At 50.5% G+C, this 14,911-nt stretch overlaps 2 protein-coding genes across 2 annotated transcripts; both read right to left on the bottom strand.

The window, feature by feature from the left end:
• Positions 1-216: 216 nt before the first annotated feature.
• On the bottom strand, positions 217-4,446 carry LOC119712725 (keratin, type II cytoskeletal 6B-like). The gene is made up of 9 exons (XM_038164308.1): positions 3,883-4,446; positions 2,726-2,940; positions 2,549-2,609; positions 2,293-2,388; positions 2,003-2,167; positions 1,767-1,892; positions 1,429-1,649; positions 1,117-1,151; positions 217-1,009 (listed from the first exon to the last, which is right to left on the bottom strand). Exons 1-9 carry the CDS (start codon positions 4,390-4,392, stop codon positions 735-737), a joined length of 1,704 nt encoding a protein of 567 aa, XP_038020236.1. The 5' UTR covers positions 4,393-4,446; the 3' UTR covers positions 217-734.
• A 4,036-nt stretch (positions 4,447-8,482) lies between these two features.
• Positions 8,483-12,658, bottom strand: LOC119712697 (keratin, type II cytoskeletal 3-like). Its single transcript, XM_038164241.1, has 9 exons — positions 12,053-12,658; positions 11,057-11,271; positions 10,880-10,940; positions 10,624-10,719; positions 10,292-10,456; positions 10,056-10,181; positions 9,628-9,848; positions 9,245-9,279; positions 8,483-9,160 (listed from the first exon to the last, which is right to left on the bottom strand). The coding sequence occupies exons 1-9, from the start codon at positions 12,656-12,658 to the stop codon at positions 8,817-8,819; spliced, it is 1,869 nt and encodes a 622-aa protein (XP_038020169.1). The 3' UTR covers positions 8,483-8,816.
• Positions 12,659-14,911: the final 2,253 nt, after the last annotated feature.

Raw genomic sequence — 14,911 nt, 5'->3', positions numbered from 1 at the left:
TCTCTCAGGTCTGCTCTCAGTTCTTTCTCTGTTCAGTTTGTATTTGTCCTGCGATCACCCTGACCCAGGGCAAACCTGTGCTTCTCCTCTGCTGGGGAGCATCAAGTGATGAGACAACACAAAAATATCTTCATCTCTGCAGTTTATTGGTACTGAAGGACCTGGGGCCAGGGCACTGGCAGGAAGCAGCTGATTCACACGACAGAGGGGGGCAACAGGGCCGCACACTCCAGGCAGGAAGGAGAGGAGGGAAAAGGATCCGTAAAACGTTAAAGCTGCCAAATTACTCCACCTAGGGAAGGTGGACAACTCCAGAGACCTGTTTCTCCCTCCTAAATCTGACTATGGGGCATCATCTCCTTCCCTCTGTTCATGTGGGCTCCTGACAGAGCTGGAGCAGGATGAGGGGGACCCATGAGGGGTGCGGGGGAAACACGGGCCTTACAAAGTGACAGGAAAGAGCAGGTTTCCACAGGCTCCTCCTCAGCTGGTGCAGCAGTGCCAGGGAGCTCTGCAGTGCTGGGGACCCACGAGGGAGGTGTTCCACCCCAGTGAGGCTCAGTGAGAGCCAGGCTGGACCAGAGGGATGCGTCTTGATTTCAATCTCACTTTGGGGAGATTTCCCCAAAAAAGAGTTTCTTTCCTCCTGAATACCGATGGGGATGGAAGGGGCTGCGCTGCTGGTGGGAGGAAGAGGAAGGTGCTGCTTTCCTTGGGAGGACGGACACGAGGGCTCAGTATTTGACCCCGGAGGATTTGACCGTCGTGGTGGTGACGCATCTCCGCACAGAGGAGGAGCCCCCCCCGGCCATGAAGCTGCCACCTGCAGTGCTGCACATCCTCCCGCTCCCAGAGGAGAAGCCTCCACTGAGGATCCCTCCTCCCACCCCACAGCTGCCGCCAATGATGTTCCCACCACCAACTGTGCACACTCCTCCTCCGCTCAGGCCGTTGCTGGCTCCGAAGCTGCCAGATCTGCCTCCACACACGGTGGTTCTGCCCACCACAGCTGGAAGAGAGGGAAAGGCTCATTGAACACCAGGCAACATCCTGGGAACCTTTACAAAACCAAGGATAAGGGTAATTCAGCAGAGAAAACAATGTGCGAATACTCACAGACATTCACGTTGGAGGGGTTCTCTAAGCAGAGCCTGTGTAGGGAGAGGAACATCACTTGTAAACCTATATACAGTCAGAAGCAAAACTCTTCCCCAAATATTCCTTTTATATTGTGTTTCATATAGGATCAATCAAGCCCCCTAAGAAGTATTCCCTGTGGGAACCATGTTTTTGTTTCGGCTTCAAATTTGGAGGAAAAAAAGGAAAGTAATCAGATTTTAATGTTAAATGTGTTGCAAGGGATGATTAAAGATGAATGTGACCCAAGCGGGAGAGAACCCTGGCCCAGCCACTGATAGGAGGTCTCACCTGTTCTCCTCGCCCTCCAGCAGCTTCCTGTACATGGCAATCTCAACATCCAGTGCAATCTTGATGTTCAGCAGCTCCTGGTACTCCTTCAGCAGGCGAGCCAGCTCCTCCTTGTCCTTGCTCAGGGCACATTCCAGTTCTTCCAGCTTCCTCCTGGCATCCTTGGTGGCCATCTCCCCCCTTTCCTCAGCCTCAGCGATAGCTGACTGCAGATGATGGTTCTGTGGAGAAGAAAATAAATTTCCTAATTCCCTCTGCACACCCTCTACTGGAGCATCCTCATGGCACAAACTGGAGGGAAAACAGAAAGAACCTGTGAGACACTGGCCAACCCCCACCTGCTTCTTCACATTCTCAATCTCTGTCCGCAGCCTCTGGACATTCCTGGACAGCTCCTGGATCTCAATCTTGGTGTTGCGGAGGCTGTCCCCGTGTTTTCCAGCAGTGTTCTGGAGCTCTTCATACTGTAGGCATGGGGACAAAGACACACCCATCAGGAACAAAACTGGCCAAAAGCTCAGGTGATTCAAACAGCGGGGACTGTCCCGGGAGCCTTTACCCCTTCCCAACTCACCCTGCTCTGGTACCAGGCCTCGGCCTCAGCCCGGCTGCTCTGGGCAATCTGCTCGTACTGGCGCCGAACCTCCTCGATGATGCTGTCCAGGTCCAGGTGCCGGTTGTTGTCCATGGACACCACCACGGACAGGTCCCGGCTGATCGTCTGCATCTGAGACAGCTCCTGCAACCAAGACCTGAGTCAGAGGCACCATCTCAAGCCTAAATCCACCCAGGCACCCTGGCCAACCACAATGTTTGGCCTCCTCATTGCAACACCAGTCCCCCAGGGGAAGAGAGAGCTCCTACCTCCTCGTAGATGCACCTCAGGAAGTTGATTTCGTCTGTCAGAGCTCCCACCTTGGCTTCCAGCTCCACTTTGGTCATGTAGGCACAGTCCACATCCTAAAGGAAAGATCTCAGAGTTGGACCATGGCTTCCTTTCATCGCACAAGAGCTGCTGGCTCTTCCTGTTGGGATCTGCCCATCTTGGAGCTGAGTCCTTCCCATGTCTTCACCTCCTGTCTCCCCTCATCCTATCCCTGCCGCTGTCTTCCAGACTCACCTTCTTCAGCACCACAAACTCGTTCTCAGCAGCTGTGCGCCGGTTGATCTCCTCCTCATACCTGTGGTGGGGGCAGGACAAGGTGAGACTCTGAGAGCCCTGCTCACTCCACCCGCGGGGTCTCCGCATCAGCTCCGCTCTCCCGGCTCGTCCCTCCCTGTCTGTCCCCACACTCACTTGGTTTTGAACTCCTCCACGTACTGCCTCATGTTCTGCAGCTCTGATTCCAGCTGGCCCCGCTGCCCCAGCAGCGACTCCAGCCTCCTCCGCAGGTTCTGGATGTAATTCTCAAAGATCACATCCAGGTTCTTCCTCGGTCCCGACGGCCCTTGCTGCTGGAGCAGCTCCCACTTGGTGGAGAGCACCTTGTTCTGCTGCTCCAGGAATCGGACCTAGAGCCAACAAACAGTGTGTGAGACACTCACCAGAGAGACATCCCAGTGCTCAAACCTCCTGGGAGCTTTGGAAGGCCATGGGAATCATTCCCCAAAACCCTTCCCATCTCTTCCAAGGGGAAAATTCCTCCCTTTTTTCTCCTTTTTTTTTCCCCATTATCCTTAAATTCCTATTTTCTCCTCTTGTTTTTGTTTTTTTTGTTTGTTTGTTTGTTTGTTTGGGTTTTTTTGGGTTTTTTTTTTTTATTTGGTTGGTTTTGGTTTTGTTTGGTTTTGTTTTTTGTTTTTGGTTTTCTTTGCAGGGGGTATCTATTGAAATGCCTCCATTCCAATCTTACAAATTATTTCCAATACCAGCCAGGATTTTTTTTGACATTAGTTTTCAGGAACATCAGATCCTTTTTGACCTACTAGTGAATGAAATCCCATTGGTCTCCATATTCAAGAACATTCCTCTTATCAGACACAGAAATTATTCCATATACACATCATATATTTAAAAACATGGAGCACACTTATAACCAACATTCTCCCAGTTCAGATTATTTAAAGGGAGCTCATCTATGCTTAAACTGAATGAAGAAGTGGTTGGGATTTTTTTTAAATTTCATTCCTAGATTTTAATTTTCTTGAGAAAAAAATTGTCCCAGAGAAAGGACAGACTTAAGGAAACACTTTGATCACTCAGTATATCTCCATCCCTTTGGCCTGTCTGCATTGGAGTGAAAACCAGTGTGCATCCACCAGACCTGGAGAAAGTTGTTCAGTTTCTCTGTGGATGCTAAATTTCGACATTTCCTCAGGAGGAAACCAGATGGAACCCAATGGAAACAATCACAGCCCAACACTGAGCTGAGAAGGACAATATTTCCTTCTCCGGAGCACAAGGAATTTCTGCAGTTTTCCCATTCCCAAGCAAATCCAGCTGCAACCTCTCACCTTGTCGATGAAGGAGGCAAACTGGTTGTTCAGAGTCTTGATCTGCTCCTTCTCCTGGCACTTCACTTGCTGGATCTGAGGGTCAATGTCAACATGGACTGGCCGCAGGAGGGTTGGGTCCACCTGCACCGGTTGGATGCCTCCAGGGAACCCGGGGCCACCTCTGATGGGGCCACAAAAGCCGCCCATTCCTCCACCAATGACACCTCCGCCAATGCCACCAAATCCTCCTGGAAATCCTCCACCAAAGCCACCAATTCTACATCCGTAGCCACTGCCATAAGAGCTGCCCATGGAAATCCGTGTGCTGCCCCCCAGGTTGTGGAGGCTCCGGCTGCTGAATCCTCCACAGCGTCCGCTGCCACCTCCAATCCCCCTGGATGTGGAGAACGAGCTGTAGCTGATCCTGCTCCGACCACAGCCTCCAAAGCCACCACCAACAGCGGAGCAGGAGCTGAAACCCCTTTTGCTCCCAACTCCGAAGCTCCTGCAGACAGACTGACGAGACATGACTGCTTCTCCTGAAAAGAGCCGAAACTGGGGAAGATGAGGAGATCCGCAGAGCTGAGCTGGTGCTGAGGGCAGAGAGAAGTGCTCAGAGTCTTCTCTGGTTCCACAGCTCCAGGCATTCCCTTTTATCTGCTCCTGGAGGTGGGCTGGGACAACTTGGGCGTGAAGAGGAAACAAATTTACTGTCTTCATCAGCTTGGTGCGGTTAACAGATTTTTTGCCAAATTGGTGACTCCACCCAGAAATCCGCTTCACCATGCAGAGGGAAAAGCAGGAGCACCGAGGCAGGTCTCTGTGAGTAAGTGGACTCCCATATCTTTATGTCATCTGGAAAAATATATTTTACAGCAATGTTGTCATGTTCTTCCCTCCTCCCACTTCCCTACCTGGTCCTAATGACTCCGCAGGTTGTCTGACTCCAGATTTTTTGCCTGACACTCCACACCAGGCAAGGATTTTGGTGAAACCCAGATAGAATGAGGCTTTTGCAATTCCCCAAGCACACACTGCATCTCCTTGTTAAGCAGAAAATTCCCAGTGGCTTTCCAAGTGGAAAAATGCTGCGTCATCAACATTTAACAGGGGTCAGCATTTCTGTTTTATCCAGAAGGGAGCTGCTTCGTTCCTTCCTAAGAGCATCAGGTTGGATTTTTCCCTCTAAAATGTGTCCCACAAAGTCTGAGACAACCAGGTCCTGGGATTCTGAGCACCAGAACAAGAGAAGAAGGACGTCTAACTCTTTGCTTTTTCAGTGGCCACAGGGATTGTCAAGCCACAGAGGATGGAAAGGACGCTCCAGGCAGTAGATGTTGTAATGATGACTGACAATAATGTTTAATTTCATGCACCAGCTCCCCAGCAATGGATTTGGTCACTCATGTGAAGGACATCTTGTGATGTACCTTCTGACCATCACTAATCAAATAAAATTTTTGTTACATTTATTGCTTTTATTGGTAAAAACCATCAGCGATTCCTTCCTTCTTATTTCCTGAAAATCATGAATAAAAGTCAAGGGAAATATATATCTTGAAGCACTTCAGCAGTCAAAAAATATCCTGGTTTTAAGCTTCCCAGTTGCATGTGTTGGGTTCTCATGGTCACACTGGAGAGATTTGGACGGTAAATGTGGTTTGGAAGCATCCCTAGGAATCAGCTGGTGGCCATAGACAAAGCAAACACTTTGGAAAACCAGCCCAGGAAAACACTTCCAAAAGCCACTGGAGGAATCAGAAACACGAATTTTATTGATCGTCACTGGGATGAGGCTTCTGGAGCCGCAGACTGTGGAATGGGAGGAAGGAGAGGATGTAACCCGTGACGGGGATTCAAATGTTGGCCAAGACTATTCCACCCTTGGGAGACTCAGCGCTTGGCAACAGCTGTTCAGCAATTGAAGGATGCAACAGCTGGCCAAGGATTATCCCTCCGTTCATGGACTAAACAGTTGGAAAAGGGCTATCCCACCCTTGAGGAACACAAGTTATGGTTGGGCAAAGGTTACCCAGGTGTGTGTTCCTGCAGCTGGAGAATGGACAGCACCCCCAAAGCGCAGAGGGGACACCCTCCTTTCCAAAAGCAGCTGCAATCGAGATGGGCTGGTTTCTCCATGCTCATCTCCCAGATGCACATTTAAGCTCTCCAGACCATCCTGCAGCCCAGCGCACTTGCTCATGGCGAGCAGCCCGGGGCAGCTGCAGAGTGGCTCGGGTTTAGGGAGAGAAAACAGGCTGTCCCTTCTCCTGGCCTCCCTCCCAGCTGCCAAACCCATGGTATGAAGGCACCAGCACTTCACTGGAATATGCCACGAGGAGGATCCACAGCAAGGAGGAAGATCTGCAAAGTCAGCCAGATGCCTGGGTGCTGACCACACTCAGCTCCTGCAGATAAGACGCCCAGATTGAGTCACTCTGACGTCTTCAGACAAGATGTGCAGATTATTCCAAACCTGGAGTCACCCAAGTCTCCTCCAGGTAAAACTCAACAGGCAGCTGGGCTCCAGCCATGCCCTCAGATCTCTTGCGTAAGGAGCTGTGCACAGCAGAATCATCAACACCAGGGAAAATGTGAACTCGGCAGAAAACACGGATCAAGACCGAGCTGCGCTTCGGCTTCGCATCTGACCCAGCCAAGAGCACGGAGGAGGTGTCGCAATGACTCTTCACAGCAGCGCTACAACGCCATGTAAAGATCGTTGTAAAGTTTAGAAGAAACAGACTCTTAAAATTATACACCGAAACAGGTGATTAAGCACCAAAACAGATGACTCTTGCCCCAAGCCAAACCTCAAAGTGCTCCTGGCACAACACCAGCTTCGCACAGGCATTGCCTACTCAGCATCTTTATTTGGGCCAAACCCAGCCACAATCCCAGCTCCAGCACCCTTCAGCATGGGGAGAACCCCCTTTTCCAAGAGCCCACTGCCTTTCCTGGCTCCCTTCCTCAGTCTGCAGCTTCCTGTCCCACTCTAGGAACATCAGCAACTCCCAGAGGCTGTTGTGGGACTCCTGAACCACCACAGACAGCATTTTCTGCCTCTTTGATCTCTTCAGGTGGTGGAGGAACCACAGATCAAACACTCCAGACTCCCCTCCCAAACCCCTGTGTAGGAGAGACATTTTTGTGCTGTTCTTGTGAGCCAGCGAAGGCTTCCTGAAGACAAGGAAAGCCTCATATCTCTGTCAAGGACGGTGCGAAGGCTATCAACATGAAGAAAGAGAGAAAATCAAAAGAAATGGACTTTAGTTGGCTCACAGATTGACATGGCTCCTTTTCACCTATTGAGAGTTTTGTTTCTTTTTCATGACCAATGGGCAGTGTATGTGTTTGTTAAGCAAATGTAAATATCCTGTAAAACTATAAAGACGATGTGTTGCTTTAATAAATATCCTGTGCAGCCTTCAGATCTGAGTCTTGGTGCCTGCGCCGTGTCGCGCTCTATAGCGACACCCCCACCTTGAGCTCCTCCAAATCTCTCTCTCCCTCCTGCTCTCGGAGCAAGGATGAGCCGCTGGGGAACTCATCGGCTTCTCAGGAAGAGAGTGGCACCTGAGCTCATGGATGGGGGTGAATCACACCTTCCCAGCCCATCGTGTTCCCACGGCTGGTCAGGGATGGCACATGGCTCTCCCGTGCTCCCCCTGCTCTCTGGGTGCCAATCTGTGCATCCCACCTGGCCATCCCACAGCCCAGATGTGTGCCAGAGGCAGGTACTTGACCAACATCTTGATCCATTGTTATCCATGTTCACCAGCTCCCCCACCCCAGGGGCTCCTACCCTGCCACGCCCTCATCACAACCCGAAGACCATTCAGAGGCAGAAAACTCAGATGATTCTTATCCAGTGTTGGCTCCCACCTGCTGCTGCTGATTCTCATCATCCATCAGCCCCTGTGGGTCTCTGCTGGTCTGGCAACAAGGCACTGGGAATGTTCCTGCCTAAATCCCAGGACACAGGTTTCGGCAGACCCTTTGCAGAGCTTCCAAAATCCAAGAGGGATTGAGGAAGTCCCTTTCCTAGAGCTTCAGGAATTGGAGTGTCGCCACATCTGGAGAGATGTGATGTGGGCACTGAGGCACTGAGTGCCTCTGTGTGCCTAAAGCTGAGCCCAAAAAACTGGGACAGGCAGCTTGTATTAGCCCAACGACTGGGAAGATACTGGAACTCTTTGTGCTGGAGATTTCCAGTCCAAACAATTGCAGAAATCTGCTGTGGGAGTAACTCTACAGGATTCCAGGGCTGAACTGGATGATTCACTGTGTCAGGAGATGCCTAAAAATTGAGCAGGCTACTTTATTCCTCAGTTTGGCCTTCTGCTGGCTCAGTTACTGAGTGCTGTGTGAACTGAGCATCCAGCACCCAGCACCTGGACGTGTGCCCTCAGGTGAGAGTCAGTCATCAGTTGAGCTGTAATGGCTGCCCAGGTCCACCCCCACCTGTTCACCTCCACCAAAGCACAGGTACGACACACTGAGCAAAGAATGACCCCCCCAGGTTCACAACGAGCTGCTTCCCCAAAGCTTGAACCGCCCTGCCCAGAGAGGCTCCCGAGGCACCGACACAACAACACCGTGAATGTTCTCTGCAATTTATTGGGAATGGCAACATCCCGGGAAGGAGGGCAGGACAGACACACAGAGGAAGGGAGGTGGGGACACAGAACAGGAGGAGAGAGGAGGAAAGAGGAGTTTTATACACGTTTGCCAAAAGAAATGTACAACACAGCAAGGAAGGCAGAGCAGCCCCTCCTGCCAGGCAGCTCCCGGTGCCGGGACACCCACGGCATCGCCACCAGGATCTGGGACAAGCTGGGTGCGAGGGACACAGTTCATCCCATTGCAGGGCACCAGGGCTGCGCTTCAGGAGGCTGGGCTGCTGTCAGCAGGAGAGAGGAGGTGCTTCTTTCCTTGGCAACCTTCGGGGCTCAGAATCTCACTCCCGAAGATTTGACCGAGGTGGTGGTGACGCATCTCCGCACGGAGGAGGATCCCCCGCCAGAGCCGCACATCCTTCCGCTCCCAGAGGAGAAGCCGCCAGCGTACATTCCTCCCCCCATCCCACAGCTGCCGCCCATGCTGCCTCCTCCGAAGCTGCTGCCTCCTCCGCAGATGCCGCCTCCTCCCATTCCTCCTCCCATGCCGCTGCCGCCTCCGAATCCTCCTCCCATGCCACAGCTGCCGCCTCCGAATCCTCCTCCCATGCCGCTGCCTCCGAATCCTCCTCCCATGCCTCCTCTGCCTCCAGAGACAGTCGTCCTGCCCACCACAGCTGGAAGAAAAGCACAGGTTACTCACCTGCTGCCCAAAAGAACAAGTTCTACCACTTCTGAGGGACCCCAGGGCAGATACTTACAGACATTGACGTTGGACATGCTGTCGTTGCACAGCCTGTGAGGGAAAATGGGAGCAGTTATTCCTCTGGGAAGTGCATGGCTCAGAATTTCCCTTTCTTGTACAAGTTTATATTTCTCAATTATTCTTTAAAAAATAAGCAACCTATACATTTTTTTTTCAGAATTTTCCAATTATTCCTTAGAGAAACGAGCAACTTTTACCTTCACGTTCTTTTAAGATGGAAAACCCACTTAAGTATGTTTATGCTTAATATAATTAATATATATCTTGGGAATTAGAGCGTGAATGACACGAAATCAATCTTTAGTGTGGATTCAAAGGTTTTATCCTCACGTCTTATAATCTGTCAAGAATTTAGCCAAATAGATGCCAATTAATTACCTGTTCTCCTCCCCCTCCAGCAGCTTCCTGTACATGGCAATCTCAACATCCAGTGCAATTTTCGTGTTCAGCAGCTCCTGGTACTCCTTCAGCAGGCGAGCCAGCTCCTCTTTGTCCTTGTTCAGGGCACATTCCAGCTCTTCCAATTTCCTCCTGGCATCCTTGATGGCCATCTCCCCCCTCTCCTCAGCCTCAGCAATGGCTGCCTGCAGCTGCTGGTTCTGAGGAAGAGAAAACCAGTGTGTGAGACCCATTCTGCCCACCCTCTACTGGAACATCCTCATGGACAAAATGGAGGGAAAACAGACAGACATAATCTACCTTCTCCAAAGGGTGTGAATTTTCATGATTCCTTTCCCTCTCACCACCCAACCCCATCCTGCCCCAGCACGCAGCTGTTACTCAGAGAAGCACTGATGGTCCCTTACCTGCTTCTTCACATTCTCGATCTCAGCCCGCAGCCTCTGGACATTCCTGGACAGCTCCTGGATCTCAATCTTGGTGTTGCGGAGGCTGTCCCCGTGTTTTCCAGCAGTGTTCTGGAGCTCTTCATACTGTAGGCATGGGGACAAAGACACACCCATCAGGAACAAAACTGACCAAAAGCTCAGGTGATTCAAACAGCGGGGACTGTCCCAGGAGCCTTTTCCCCTTCCCAACTCACCCTGCTCTGGTACCAGGCCTCGGCCTCAGCCCGGCTGCTCTGGGCAATCTGCTCGTACTGGCGCCGAACCTCCTCGATGATGCTGTCCAGGTCCAGGTGCCGGTTGTTGTCCATGGACACCACCACGGACAGGTCCCGGCTGATCGTCTGCATCTGAGACAGCTCCTGCAACCAAGACGTGAGTCAGAGGCACCATCTCTTAAGGGGAGAGAAGAGCAGTAGCTCCAGGCAACCTCTCCAGATCAAACCCACAACGACGCCCAGTCCAACCTCAGTGACTTTGGTACCACACCCTCATTAAAACTTCACCAAGGGGAAGAGAGAGCTCCTACCTCCTCGTAGATGCACCTCAGGAAGTTGATTTCGTCTGTCAGAGCTCCCACCTTGGCTTCCAGCTCCACTTTGGTCATGTAGGCACAGTCCACATCCTAAAGGAAAGATCTCAGAGTTGGACCATGGCTTCCTTTCATCGCACAAGAGCTGCTGGCTCTTCCTGTTGGGATCTGCCCATCTTGGAGCTGAGTCCTTCCCATGTCTTCACCTCCTGTCTCCCCTCACCCTATCCCTGCTGCTGTCTTCCAGACTCACCTTCTTCAGCACCACAAACTCGTTCTCAGCAGCCGTGCGCCGGTTGATCTCCTCCTCATACCTGTGGTGGGGGCAGGACAAGGTGAGACTCTGAGAACCCTGCTCACTCCCCCCGCGGCGTCTCCGCATCAGCTCCGCTCTCCCGGCTCATCCCTCCCTGTCTGTCCCCGCACTCACTTGGTTTTGAACTCCTCCACGTACTGCCTCATGTTCTGCAGCTCTGATTCCAGCTGGCCCCGCTGTGCCAGGATTGATTCCAGCTGCCTCCGCAGGTTCTGGATGTAATTCTCAAAGATCACATCCAGGTTCTTCCTCGGCCCCGACGGCCCTTGCTGCTGGAGCAGCTCCCACTTGGTGGAGAGCACCTTGTTCTGCTGCTCCAGGAATCGGACCTAGAGCCAACAAAGGGTGTGTGAGACATTCACCAGAGAGACATCCCACTCTTGGGAGATTTGGGAGCCCAGGGAATCATTCCTCACCTATGTCTCATTCAGGCACTCAAGCTCCTGAATTGCATGAGAAGCATTATTTAATTTATTTATTATTAGACAATTAAGTTTTGAGTCATTCTGAATTTCTCCCCTGGGGACAAAGCGATGTTCCCAGTAGAAAACATCATCCCAATCTTCCATAGCATCAGGGTTGGACTTTGCCATCATCTTTCCAGCACTGAAGTCAAGAAAGATGAAATTTTTATTCCCTAACTGCCCATTCATTCTCTTGGGAGGGATTCTGTGTTTCTTTGTCTTCTATTTGAAATTAAAATAATCCAAGAGTTTTGGAAAGGAGTTTAATGCTCTGCAGTTTCTAGAATCAGGCTTTGAGAAGAAAGTTTCATCCAAAAGCAAATCCCAGCAATGAGAACTCTTTGGACAATTAAATTTACAGTCATGACTTTGCCCTGAATCACCCAAAATGAGGCTGCAGAAGTGCCTTGGCTAGACAATCCCCAGAATACCCTGCAGATGTTCTCTTTAATCTTCCATTAGCACAAAACCTCCTCTATTGTTCAGTGCTACTTTTTAAGTAAACCTGACTAATTACAATTTGATGCTGATGCATTGGTCTGACAACTCCAACAACTGTTTGTAGGTGAAAAAATTCCCAGTCCATACCCCAAGGAAGTTTGTTTGACATTCCACCTCCAAAAAAAACCCTGTCCTTAACTCCCACCTTGTCGATGAAGGAGGCAAACTGGTTGTTCAGGGTCTTGATCTGTTCCTTCTCCTGGTTTTTGACTTGCTGGATCTGGGGGTCAATCTCAACATGGACCGGACGCAGGAGGTTGGGGTCAACTTGCACCGGCTGGATGCCTCCAGGGAAGCCTGGACCACCAAAGCCGCCCATTCCACCCATTCCACCCATTCCCCCACCGCCCATTCCACCACCAAAGCCACCCATTCCTGCCCCACCACCCATTCCACCACACATTCCACCACCAAAGCCACCCATTCCCATTCCTCCACCACCCATTCCGCCACCACCCATCCCTCCACAGCTCATTCCTCCACCAAAGCCGCCCATCCGGCCACCGTATCCACCACCGCCATAACATCCACCCATGGCAATCCTTCTGCTGCCCCCCGTGCTATGGAGGCTCCGGCTGCTGAACCCCCCGCAGTGTCCTCCTCCGCTTCCTCCCCGGGATGAAGAGTACGAGCTGTAGCTGATCTTGCTCCGGCCACCACCGCCTCCAAATCCACCACCGACAGCAGAGCAGGAGCTGAAACCCTTTCTCCCTCCGACTCCAAAGCTCCTGCAGACAGACTGACGAGACATGGCTGGTTTTCTCCAAGCAGAATCAAAATCCAGAAGAGCAGAAAGACCAACAGAGTTGATGAGGGCAGAAAGAAGTCTGTAAAGTCTTCTCTGGCTCCAACAGCTTCGGGCATTCCCTTTTATCCGCTGCTGGAGGTGGGCTGGGACAGCTTGGGCGTGAAGGTGGAAAGCAATTTAGTATTTTCATCAGCACGGGGTTGTTGACAGATTCTCCATGAGCTTTGCCATATTTGGGGCTTCCCAGAAACACGCCCTGTAATCTAGAGGTGAATAAAACAAGAGCTTCGAGACACGTCTTCATGACTAAGTGGACTCTCGTATCTTTATGACATCTTGGAAATCAATTTTATTCATAAACCCCTTTTCTGCAGCCCCTCATTGGCTATCCAGCCCTAATTAGTGGCTCCCAATAATTCCAGATAGAGATCTCCCTATCAAAGCTGCCCAGAAAGACAAAGTTTTGATGAAATCCCAGCTATAATATGGCTTTCACAATTCCTTACACACACCCTTAATCTCCTTTTTATATGTTAAATTGCATTTGCGTTTCAGGAGATGTTTCCCAATCCTGAATGGGAATTCATGACACCAGAATTCGAGGAGACTCAGCATATTCTCCTGCTAGAGAGGAAAAATATCTCCTTGGAGCATGTGGTGTCACTACGATGGGAGTGTCTTCTGCCTGTAGACTAAATTCCCTCCACTTGCAACTCCGCAAATCTGGGACAACCAGCTGGGGCTTTGGATGATGCTGAAGCAGAGGGAAGAACGTGACTGGAATCATCCTACTCTCCTCAGTGTCCTGAGGGTGACAGGGACTGACTGCTTGAGGAGGAATGAAGGGACACGTTGGGAACCCTTTGGCGACAATGCCAGGGACAGACAAACACTATGGAAGAGGAGCGACAGATGAACAGTTTGAAGTGGTAAGGGGTGATGAACAATTTGAAGTGGTAAGGGGTTCCTGCTACTCTGGTGAATCCCACAGCCTCTGAATTACCTGTTTTTTCCCCAAAATGAGATGACTGACATGGAAAAACCTGCTGAGAAATGGCGCTGTTACAACCCCCAAGGCACAGTATAACCTTTTGCTTCCAAATATTTTATTGGGAAAGGAATGTGGTTTAGGAATGTGATTTAGAAATGTGTTTTATATAATGTCTCTGAAATAAACCCTTTTTTTTGTGTGTTACATGTAAATGAAATTTAAATAATTACAGAAAATACAAATAATATCAATGTGTTAAAAAAAAAATAGATTCTAGTTTAAAAGGAAGCCAAGTCTGTAAATACTATTTAAGAGGCATTCTAAAGATTTTATCTACCTGGATATTATCAATTAAATACCTGAATAATTTAATGAACTAAATAGAAAATGAATGTTCACATTTTCCTAGAAAACAGCACAAGTAATCAAAAAATGACAGAAAATGCACATTCTAGCCCTTGAAACATGAATTTAAGGCCATTTAAAAGACCTGCATATGAACACAGAACTTGAGAATGAATTTTCAGAATCCCCAGTGAGATCTAGGCAACTAAATGTGGTTTGAAAGTAACAAAAGGCATCAAAAACTGAAATGTCCCTGACTGTCACTGGGACAAGGGGTACTAAACCCCCCGGTCTGCATGGAACGGGGAGGGGAGAACATTCCCCTTGAGGGAGTCAATGGTTAACCAAGGGTTATCCCACTCTTGGGAGACTCAACAGTTGGCCAAGAGTTATCCCACTCCTGGGGGCTCAGTAACACTTGAACAAGAGTTATCCCACTCCTAGCTCCTGGTTGGTCAAGAGTTATCCCCCTCTCAAGAGATTCAGACAAGAGTTGGCCAAGGATTGTCCCACCCTTGAGGGACAAGGTTATCCAGATTTGAGGGGGACCAGTGGTTGGCCAAAGGTTACCCAGGTGTGTGTTCCTGCAGCTGGAGAATGGACAGCACCCCCAAAGCACAGAGGGGACACCCTCCTTTCCAAAAGCAGCTGCAATCGAGATGGGCTGGTTTCTCCATGCTCATCTCCCAGATGCACATTTAAGCTCTCCACACCATCCTGCAGCCCAGCGCACTTGCTCATGGCGAGCAGCCCGGGGCAGCTGCAGAGTGGCTCGGGTTTAGGGGGAGAAAACAGGCTGTCCCTTCTCCTGGCCTCCCTCCCAGCTGCCAAACCCATGGTATGAAGGCACCAGCACTTCACTGGAATATGCCACGAGGAGGTTCCACAGCAAGGAGGAAGATCTGCAAAGTCAGCCAGAT

Source organism: Motacilla alba, chromosome 29, assembly GCF_015832195.1.
Source record: "Motacilla alba alba isolate MOTALB_02 chromosome 29, Motacilla_alba_V1.0_pri, whole genome shotgun sequence".
In the NCBI taxonomy this organism is placed as follows: domain Eukaryota; kingdom Metazoa; phylum Chordata; class Aves; order Passeriformes; family Motacillidae; genus Motacilla; species Motacilla alba.
The sequence above is the reverse complement of the archived record's forward strand: the minus strand, read 5'-3'. Positions and strand labels throughout refer to the sequence as shown.